Source organism: Solanum tuberosum, unplaced genomic scaffold (assembly GCF_000226075.1).
Source record: "Solanum tuberosum cultivar DM 1-3 516 R44 unplaced genomic scaffold, SolTub_3.0 scf00666, whole genome shotgun sequence".
NCBI lineage: Eukaryota > Viridiplantae > Streptophyta > Magnoliopsida > Solanales > Solanaceae > Solanum > Solanum tuberosum.
Genome location: NW_006239594.1, coordinates 19,842 through 30,460, shown reverse-complemented (window position 1 = coordinate 30,460; position 10,619 = coordinate 19,842). Strand labels below are relative to the sequence as shown.

Here is a 10,619-nt window from a genome sequence, read left to right as displayed (position 1 = left end):
TCAGAAATAACAAAGCATCATAGCCTTTAGTAGATCAAACTCCAATGTCAACAGGTGGTACTTAATCGCTGCGGAATCAAAATTTTCACTAAATAATTTCAAAAGTATTAAAAATACTGAATTTGATGTAAATTATTTATTTTGTCCTGAAATATTGACAGTCTTGAAAATACTCTTCTACGTGTCTAAGAGCCCGTTTGGATTGACTTAAAAAAATAGCTTTTAAGTCAAAAATAAAAAGTCAAACTGAAATAACTATTAAGTCAAAAAATAAAAAGTTGGGGGGAGACCTACTTTTGGTTTCTAACTTATTTTAAGCCATTTTTTACCTTACCAAACATTTCGTAACTTATTTTAGGTCATTTTTTTACTTATTTTAAGTTATTTTTTATATTTGTCAAACACTTCCAGAAGTCAAAAACTAACTTAAAAGTAAGTTTGATCAACTTTTATGTCAATCCAAACACCCTCTAACTAAACTTACATACATCATTGATGTGTCACATGACATCGTAAGTGATCAGCAAGAACATGGGCTCTGAATAAAAAATCGAGAGAAATGTTGAAAGCAATCCTAAACTTTGTGAGAATTAAGGGTTGTATTTCACTCATGTTGCAAGATTGGGATGTATTTAAGTTAAGTAAATCAAGTAAAAGAGTGTTTTTAAGATTATGAATAATTCAAATGAAACTAATCATTTGCGTAGAGTATAAGAGTGTTTTCCATACTTCTTTCTTCAGAATATAAAGAAGTAAATACATAAACTAATAGAATGAAGTTCAATATATATATTATAAAGTAAATTTTCACATAGAGAGATTCAAATGAACTTCTAACTCCAAGCTGGCTCGACTCCTCATAGTTAACTATTAAATCTTATTTAATAACATGATGTACGTTTCAACTTGATGTACATATTCATTTATTGACTATTTCTATTAATTTGGTTTTTCTCATTAATATAAAAATTAAAATAATTTTGTCTATCAAAATTAAAGATCGATTGACATTATTCACGATAGATGAGGGGTCATGTCATGTCACTACCAATAATATTCTACAAGAACTTGTTGTTTAAGCAAAAGACCTTTAATTTTTCCTTGTAGCTATTATTGTGGAAATTTACAGCAGATGCAAAGGTAATTGAAAGCTGGCTTTACAAGACTTTGAGGAAAGGTATATATTCTCATAAAATCACACGTTTTTTAAAAAATGGTCTGATCTTTAATTTTTGTATTTTAGTAATTGAATTTATACTTAGTAAAACATAAAAAAAATTAAAAATTGAAGTCATGTTGAATAGAACTTGTGTGATATAATGATACGAAACTATAATCTTATGACCTCTAAACTTATTTTTATATTTTTTACGAAGGACGTGAATTAAAGACTACCACAAAAAAAAGTCGGCAAATCAAATGACCCACATTTCTTGGGCTGGGCCCGAAAGCCAGATCGTTTATATGTTCATCTTCACTCATATTTGAAAGAGTCCACATAAATAAAACAAAAGAAAGTGATGTCTTTGTTATAAGCTTGAAAATTATTACATTTAAGTAGAATTTTACAAGCTAGCTAAAAGTAGTCACATCGTATCATTTCGAAGTAATTTCACTCCATACTCTATTTGTACGGTGTCATGTAAAAAGACGTAATCATTTATTTTTTTAAATTATAATCATAATCAGGTAAAAGCTTTTAATATTAAAATTACTATTACTACATACATGTCTAGAATCTCAACACATTTAGTCTTGGCAAGCCAATCTCCAGGCACAATTAACGGAAGTTTGGCCTTAACAAGTCGAACTTGATATACAAATATTTATACTTCAATCTCGTAAGCCAGAAGTTTCGAGTTAAGTGTATAAATAATGATCATGATTTAAATGGTAATCCCAAAATCGGCTATACGTGCACTTTCCCCATTTTCTACGTGATTGGGCTCTCACGGCCCACAGGTACCAAAAGGATACTGAATTCTGGCCCAAATTTCGGCCTGCCAACTTTAAATTTTGAATTGAGCGATCCGCAGTAACAGTAGACTCGACGAATTCCTCTCGGTGGTTCTCCTCCGGTGATACCACCGGTAAGTTCTCTTCACTCTCTCTCTCTCTCTCTCCGACTTTCTCGCTCTAGCTGATTATTTCTATATCGCTGAGAAAAAGCTCAATTTCCGACACTTTTTACTGGTAGATTACAAGTTGTAGGTTGTTTCAATCTGTTCGTGCTTGAAGAGAGCCTTAATTCGTATGTGTTATATTTTTCTGAATTATCCTAAAAAAAAATTGAATTTATTGATATTTTCTGTAGTAAAAATTAAAAACAGTCTGATTGTTGATACTTGGATTGAAGCATGGTAGATTGAACGTATTTCAATTTCTTACTGTTTAAGTGTATAGTTTGAAATAAATTAATTTGAATTCCACTGTAAATTTTAGTTCTAGCTTGAGATCAGCATTGCTTTGTTACTCTGTCTCTCCGGTTTTAATGGTCTTAGTTTAACTCTGCAATATTATTAAGAACGGAGCTGAAATTATGAATTGTTTAATACTCCTAGTTCTGAAGAATATAGGTTTCATATTTAGGATTTTGAGCTTCTGAAGAATTAAAGGGAAAGCTGTATTACAAGGATTAAGCTATAGTTTAAGTATATTAAACTTAAAAAGAACTAATTTCATATACCATTGGTCATTAATTATCAGAGAGTGAGCTGTAGTTTAAGTTAATTAGTGACTATTTTGTCAACACTTATATATTTGTATGCTTTGTCTGATGTTAATCGTGGAATTCTTAGAAGAGAGGAAGATGATCTGTACTGTGACTTATGGAGTTTTTCCATGTCTATGATTGAAGCAAACCCTGATTTGAAGTGGACTCTGGTTGGATGGTTGATTCATCAGTAGCTATTGAGAATCATCTATTAAGTTAGTACTAGAAAGTAGAAACATCAACAAGAAGCTGCTTCTTTGGTGATACTATGTGTTAATTCCTATGGAAACATTGAGGGTATAGAAAGAAAAAATTGTTGGAACAAATGAGCCCATCGGGGAAAGAATTTTGTATAAAATGTGATAAAGGTGGAGAAGTGTTGGTTTGTGCTGATAGTTGTTGTCCTATAGCAGTTCATGTAAGGTGCATGGGTTGTCCAGCCAGATTTGATGATTTGGGAAAATTCTATTGCCCCTATTGTCTGTATAAGCAATCAATTGCAAGATTTCATCAAGCAAAGGTGTATGTTTTGTCAAAAAAACAAGCTCTGGATGATTTCATAGACCAGGAAATGATAGGCAAGGTCAGAGAGGTGCCATTAATGGTAAGCAAATCAACACGTGAAAGATCTGATGAGCCATTACCAGAAAAGAAGAGTGATGTTCCAGAAAGCAATTGTGATCAACAATGGGTGGTTGGGCAGAAAATACATGCAGGCCCAGCTGTTAATTGTGGTAGTAAACCTAGTGTTCGTACATCTTCTAAAGCAACATCAACCAATTTTAGAGCTTTAGAAGCTGGAAACGGCGTTCAGGTAAATGATCTACAAGAAGTTGGTGAACACCAACTAGAGAAAAGTGTTGAAGATCACCACAAAGATGGCCACTTAAGTAACTCTTCTGTTGCTGAAGAGGAAATATTGGGGAATGAACTTGTTCTGGAAGAACCAAAAAGAAACTCCACTGAAATTGCAGGAGAACAGATGACAGAGGTTGATCAAACTACTGCAATTGTCGTATACACAGATCCTTCGTTGCAGCAGCACTTGCATGGTAAAAGAAGAGCTGAAACTGCGGATTTAACATGTGGAGAATCTAAGCGTGTTTCAACACAACGTGAGTGTGGTAAACGGGTTAAGAAAGTTAAAGATGAACATATGCTGACTGACTCTCCAAGAATGTTAACTAGGAAATCAGCTTCCTTACTTGAGAATGGTAATGCAGCGGGCATGTTTGTGCAAGTTAAACACCCTTCCATGTTGTAAGTGATCTTTTCAATGAAATTTATTTTAAGTTTGAGCAAATTATCCTATTCATTCTTCAACAAATAATAATTTCAACTTTATTTTCTGCTGCAGACCAGATATCCTTCCAAATGGGAAACGTAGAAGAGTATTATGGCGTAGCGAAGAGGAAGAGATGATTGAGGTACATTTCCAGGAGTCTCTATTGTATAGGTTTGTTTCGGTAGTGTCCTTACGTTGGAAGATCTGACATCTATATTTTTAGACTTACTAGGTACTGACTTGATTAACAATGATTTGGGTTAAGTTTGTCGACTGAACTTTGATAATGCTATCCTCATACCACCAATTCTTCTTCTTCATCATTTTTTTTTGTTATAGTTTTTGCAAATTCACTTCTGTCTCCTTAATTCAACGTAACATTTTTAAGGTTCTTTATGCTTAAAAAGCCATATGTTTTGTGCAGCATTGACATCTTACAGACTTTGTTATTGATTTGGCTTGTCGTGTGTGAGGTGTTAACAACTGAGTTTCTTATAATTGCTTCAATGGCACGAAATGACTTAATTTTATGCTCTTCAGTCTCTCTTTTCCTGTAAAATTCTGCTCAAATGAGTGTGCATAAAATACTTATGGGAAAGTAATGGAGAAAGAATAAGAAGACTTTAGATATATGGTTTCTTGTGGTTATTCTTGCGTATTGCAATAATTATCCATTTTCCCAAGCTGGTTTACCACCACCTTTAAAACTAAAAGAAGAAAAAAGAGAGATCACAAACTGCAAAGTGAAAACAGTCAATAGGACGGGCAAAAATGAAAAAATTTATGTTGATAATTCATCCTTGACCCTCTGTTAAGGGCAACCTTGTATCATCCTACAAGGTTCCCGTTTGTTTGTTTGTTTGTTTGTATCAACCTTGTAAAATTCTGCACTTACCAAACTTCCTGTTTGTTTGTTTTTTTTGGTTGGGATAAGGAAATTTCCCGTTGTTTATCCCTGCATTGTGAAAAATGTGCTGCACAGCCTGCACTTGTATAGTAGGTATAGAGAGGAGAACAAAAGTCTGCTTATAGCAAAGGAAACAAAAAATCCTAAATAGTAACCTTGCTCTCGTATCACAGATGATAATTATTTATTTGGACAAATATGTTAAAGAACAGTTCCATTGAGACGGATAATCCGTTACCACATGCTTGCTTTAAAATTTACGAAGTATTGAGACAACATTGATGCGCCTGTAAATGCACATAGTGTAGTGGTTCATATTGTTCATGTCAATTGGCATCACTGGCAAATCTTGACTGATTCATGAAGCTCAAAAGGCTCTTGTGATGCATTGAATGGTGGCAATATAAGTCTCATAAGCCTAAAACCTAGATTGGTTGAGGCAACCCACTGGTTTTCTGTGTGCAGTGTCAGCAGAAAAGTGGTTTGTCGCTGTTGTTTGCAGTTATCTGATTCATTTGCTGATATGCCTGAGTTCCTGAGTTAATTATGCATGTTGTGGCTGCAGGAAGGAGTTCAAAAATTCTCATCCAAAGTAAACAAAAACACCCCATGGAGAAAAATTCTAGACTTTGGTCATCATGTGTTTGATCATTCTCGCACTCCAACTGATCTCAAGGACAAATGGAAACAAATGTGCTCTAAATATGGTGGTCGAGTTTGACCAGGAGTTCTTTGCTAAACTAGTGAAATGTTGGAATTGCTTTGTGATATCCAGATTCAAATGTGTGACGAAGAGTACCTTTCTTTTTTCTCTTTTGTGGATCGCTTCTTCATCGAGCAAGCAGGTCAGTTTTGAGGAGTAAAAAATTAGAATTAGTTGTAGCTACTTATTTGTTAAGATGAACATAATGTTGTTATGGGGTTTACCAATGTGTTCTTTGGTTGATCACTGCAGGGAAATTTCCTTATAAATCTTAGCTTAATGTATTATGTACCCGCTACTTGTCAAAGAATACAAGTATAGTTGATACATGGATAGTTTGAAAGGGAAATAGTTCATGTTTGGTTGTTTTTCGAGCACCTCTTTCTTTATGCTGCAGTTCAAACTCAGGCCATTAATTAAGGTGACTTTGAACAGCCTTAACCATTATGCTATCTTTCTTTATTATGTCAAGGGTATTCAATAATTAGTATACATCCAAAAATATCGATATTTAATACATATACTAGTCAAAATTTTCCGATAAAGGTTGTTCATCTAACCATCCTCGCTAAGGTGTAGCTCCCCCCCCCCCCGGGGGGGGGGGGGGGTGCATTGTTGTAGTCACCAAACATGGGTTATTTGGGCTCGATAAAAGTTTTTGGGCTCATCCGAATTTCCGTTGGTACTATAGCTTCCTACCCCTTGAGTTCTCGATTCAACAAAGTTATGTAGGGAGACTCGAGGCTTATTTAGTTGTTTTAGTATAGCTGTTCATAAAAGATTTTATATTAACTATATGTTAAGGCTATTTCTTTGTTGATATACCCATATGCCCATGCAATTTGGAGTTCAAAATTGAAATTTTAATTTGGAGTTTGTGTTTATTTATGATGTTTGAGCAAAACTTTGACATTTGATTTTAGATTTCAAATTTCAAATTCTATTGAAAAATAGAATTTCAATTTCAAGTTTGTGATTTTAAAAGGATTATGTTAAAGAGTAGTTAGTTAAACTATTGTTTATTTAGTAGACAAATGGATCTTTTTAAATCAAGTATATTTGAAAGTTTGTAATAGCATGGAATCACAACGTTTATTCCTATAGAATCCACAAGTTATGTCGTAAGATAAGAGACATAACTTATTTGTACCGAGCTTATGCTGGACAAGACAAAACATTGTCTAAATTTATGTTGAACGAGTTAGATATTACATAATTTGTACCATATAACTTAATTTCTATAAAACTTGCACCGGACAGAGCAAAAAATCTATTAATTTATGCCTTACAAAATTAGGTCATAGATAAGATAGTTTGGTCTATAAATTTTAATTAAGTGAGCAGGGAAAAAAAGTTAAAACTATCATGTTTGAGAGCAAAAATTGAAAAACACCTAAAATAAGGGCAATCCGTGAGAAAACTTGTTGATAAACAACAAAGCAACTTTACAATTGAACTCTAGTTGTGTATGAATTACATAAACATTTTGAGTAAATATTTTTTTATGTAGAAAGTGATGAGGATGACTACCACTAGGACCTCTTAACTATTATTCTCTACTCTCATCTTATTTATTTTTTTGGGTTTCTTATCGGTTGTCCGATACTAGGGGTATCAAATTGGTGGGTTGGATAGAAATTGGAGATATTAAAATGAGTTGAAATAGAAATTGGGTTGGGTCTTGACCCGTCCAAGTTTTCTTTGAACTAAAAATGAGTTGGACTCAAATGGGCTTAAAAACTGGTTGGATCTTGACCCACCCAATTTATCCTCTTAATCTCAATAATTTTAATATATTGTTATTTAAGTTTTATAACCACAATTTTTGAATTTCAACGGAAGAAAATTTAAAAAAGAAGAAGGTACAAATGGATAGATAAATTCCAAAACATATAAAATAAATAGTAATCCATATCTTCAATATAACAAACATACATTACATCAATGCAAATAAAAAGTCTTAAAACGAGTTGATATTAGAGATTAAATTGGGCTCAATTGAGAATTCTCTTAAAATTGGTTAAGGCTTGAATTAGTTGAGATTGAACCCAATTCAAATTATCTTGAGCCCAACTCTTAAAATTCTTGACGGGTTGGATAGATAGTTGGACTCATTTTTTATATCCAATACCCATATTGGAGCCCGACTAAATATGAATTGCAGTTAAAGTGCTACCTTACAAAAAGTAAATTTTAAAAAACCTTTACACGATTAACTAAAGAGAAATCAAATCCTATTCCATGCAGGAATAAAATTAAGCTACTCGTTTTCCCAATTCCAACTAAAACTCGGTTTTGTTAATCAACTCCTATTTCATTCCAGATTTGGTTAAAACTCAAATTTCTTCTTCTCTATATATACCTTATGACTACTTTCATTATATTTCCATCTTCAAGAATTACTCTTGTAAACAAATCTTGATACAGAATGTCTCTCTTTCAAAATTGGGCTATTTGTACTGATTACTTTGGTGTCAAGCTGCCATCGCCTCTCCCAACGAAGGAAAAGAAGAACGCGAATTCAACAGATACAAAAGGTGGTGCAGCAACAGATAATGTAGGGGTTGGTGAAAGCAACAATGGCAAGAACAAAGCACTCACTATTACTCCATCCTTTGATGGCTTCTATGAGACAACGGAACAGGAGAAGGAGAAGGAGAAGAAAAAGGCGGAGTTCAAAGATACAAAAACTGCCAAGAGTTTGAGTATTGGTGCAGCAATAGCTAATGTACTTGCTGGTGTTAGTAAGAAGAACAGTAGCAAGAACTGAGGACTCTCTTTTGATGGCTTGTCTCCTTTTGAGATGCTTGTTTCCGATTGATCATTTTTTTTCTAGCTAAATTTAAAGAAACAGTGTTCTTTTTTTTTTTTTCATCTTCTTCTATATATAGCAAGTAATTTTCTCTTCAACGTGCATAAACTCTAATTTGATAGCTGTTTTCTGATGTTTTTCTTCAAAGTCATTCTGCAATATTTCTTGTATGAGAGTATTCTAAAGCATGATTCAATACATATTACGTGGTGAAAGATATGGGTTTTCCCACTCTCTGTCAATTATATGTTGGATTTTAAAGGTGTGAACAGGAAATGAAGGGTTGTGACTCTCCTAAAGAGTTGTGACCTTTATAAAAGGTTGTGTCCTTTCTAAAGGATTGTGACCGTTTGAAAGGTTGTGCCTTTTTCAAAGTGTTATGACCTTTCTGAAAGGTTGTCTTCTTTCCAAAGGGTTGTGACATTTACCCTTTGTTGGCTATAAATAGAGAGGTTTTCTCTCATTTTTCTGCATCGAATTTTTCCCTTCTTTTGCATACATTTCTTACAAAACAAAATTGATCGTGTCTGTGTGTGTGATTCGTTGTTGTCATTTTGAGTTTCGTTAGAAACTTATCGAAGTTTGAGGTACCGCTAACTTCTTTAATGGTTAATCCGTTTTATCTTGGGAGAAATTAATCTACAACTCGGGTAATTGAGGGGATTAAATTTCTTAAGGACACACAGTGAGTTTTGTGGACTCGGATAGTTGTTTGTGTTTTTTCTTTTCATCTTTTATTATTTCTGGTTTGTTAATTTGAATACAGGAGATAACATTATCCACACTGGAACCTGACTAATCCGAATTCCCTCTGAAGCAAAAACCATCAGAAGACCTGGTGATTACTAAACGCACGAGCAGGAAAATTGATTAATAACAAATAATTCCTTTTCACTATAACCATACAGAGATAAAAACACGAGTAAACTTAAAGCAAAAGTGAGATCAAAGCAGATTTTTGGGTAATTTATTTTTTATTCTAGACGAATAATTTTTACAGCATCCAGTCTTCTCTTGTAGGGGTAATGAGAAGTATCATAACAGAAAGATGTACACTAGATTTCTACAGCTCAGGAAAATAAAAGTTCAGCACGTTTCTACCTCATGGCTGTTTAGCCAAAATCTTGGAGGACAACCAAGTTAAAACGCATTCCTTCAGATGATGATTCCACTTGGAATCAAAGCATCCTTGATGACGGTGACAATCCCACTCTTGATGAAGTATCCATCTGTTTCCCTAGCCGCTTCTTGAACGTTGTCTTTGTTAATGATCTGACAAAAGAAAATTACTCATTAGGAATTCATGATCACTGTACATCGCCCAGATAATGAAGAAAAGATCCATATGACACGATGACTAAATCAATGCTATGAATCTGAACACATGATGTCGAGAAAAAACATTACACGCCTATTGCATGTTTAAATGACAATAAGTCAGAAGCGTGAAAGTTTAAGGAATTTAACCTTCACATTGTCCCCTATACGGGCATTCTTGTCGATAATGGCTCTTTTAATGTGACAATTCTTGCCGATGCCAATTGGGACACTGCCCTTTGCAGCCAGCAACTTCCTGTCAGCATCAGTCTGAACCAAAAATGGGTCAGAAAGTGAGTCCGTTATAATAAGTGAATGCAGTAAGGAAACCACAAGCTCAGTATTTTCTTTATCATGTGTAATTTGACTCTTAAGGCAAGTTGCTCCGCAGTAGAACATATATACAACAAGTTTAATAAGCGAAGAAAGTTAAATTCATGTTCCCGTGTATATTAGTTTTAGATATCTTTTCTGGTAATCTAAGAATTATTAGCATTACCTCATAGTAATCTGCCCCCATCAAAAGTGAGTCTTCTATAATTGCTCCCTCTGATATGCATGATCTGAGTCCAACCACGGAATGATGAATCTTACAGTTCTGCACACAGAAATACTGATTAATAACTACTCCCTCCGTCCCTTTCTAGTTGTCCACTTTAGAAATGGCACACAGATTAAGGCAACAATGATTAGCACAGTGAAGTTACAATTTTACCCTTATGACAACTTTTCACTTCAAAATTACAACCACTTATTTGAATTCAAGTGAAATAAATTGGAGGGAAACAACATACACTTTTACAATTTTCAAGAAGTGTAAATAAGGGTATAATAGGAAAAAATTTGTTGTCCTTTCTTGATTTGTCAAAATGGACAACTAAA

General features: G+C 33.8%; 2 protein-coding genes across 8 annotated transcripts in view; one reads left to right on the top strand and one right to left on the bottom strand.

Annotated features, from left to right (window-relative positions):
- Positions 1–1,994: 1,994 nt before the first annotated feature.
- LOC102601593 (uncharacterized) lies at positions 1,995–8,518 on the top strand. 7 transcript variants are annotated; one of them, XR_368911.2, is made up of 5 exons: positions 2,007–2,090; positions 2,799–3,973; positions 4,071–4,140; positions 5,471–5,750; positions 8,112–8,518. XR_368911.2 is itself a non-coding variant. In XM_006366698.2 (4 exons), the coding sequence occupies exons 2-4, from the start codon at positions 3,039–3,041 to the stop codon at positions 5,624–5,626; spliced, it is 1,161 nt and encodes a 386-aa protein (XP_006366760.1). In that variant the 5' UTR covers positions 1,995–2,090; positions 2,858–3,038; the 3' UTR covers positions 5,627–5,969. The 7 variants fall into 7 exon arrangements, 3 of the variants coding, with proteins under 3 accessions (XP_006366760.1, XP_006366758.1, XP_006366759.1); XR_368910.2 differs by having other exon boundaries at positions 8,088–8,518; XR_001472379.1 differs by having other exon boundaries at positions 8,036–8,518.
- Positions 8,519–9,394: 876 nt separating this feature from the next.
- LOC102577790 (ADP-glucose pyrophosphorylase small subunit) overlaps positions 9,395–10,619 on the bottom strand; it is a 5,879-nt gene continuing 4,654 nt past the window's right edge. The window contains 3 exon segments of the mRNA NM_001288195.1: positions 9,395–9,692; positions 9,888–10,007; positions 10,237–10,335. Of these exon segments, the coding sequence (NP_001275124.1) occupies positions 9,576–9,692; positions 9,888–10,007; positions 10,237–10,335 (336 nt within the window). The 3' untranslated portion in view covers positions 9,395–9,575.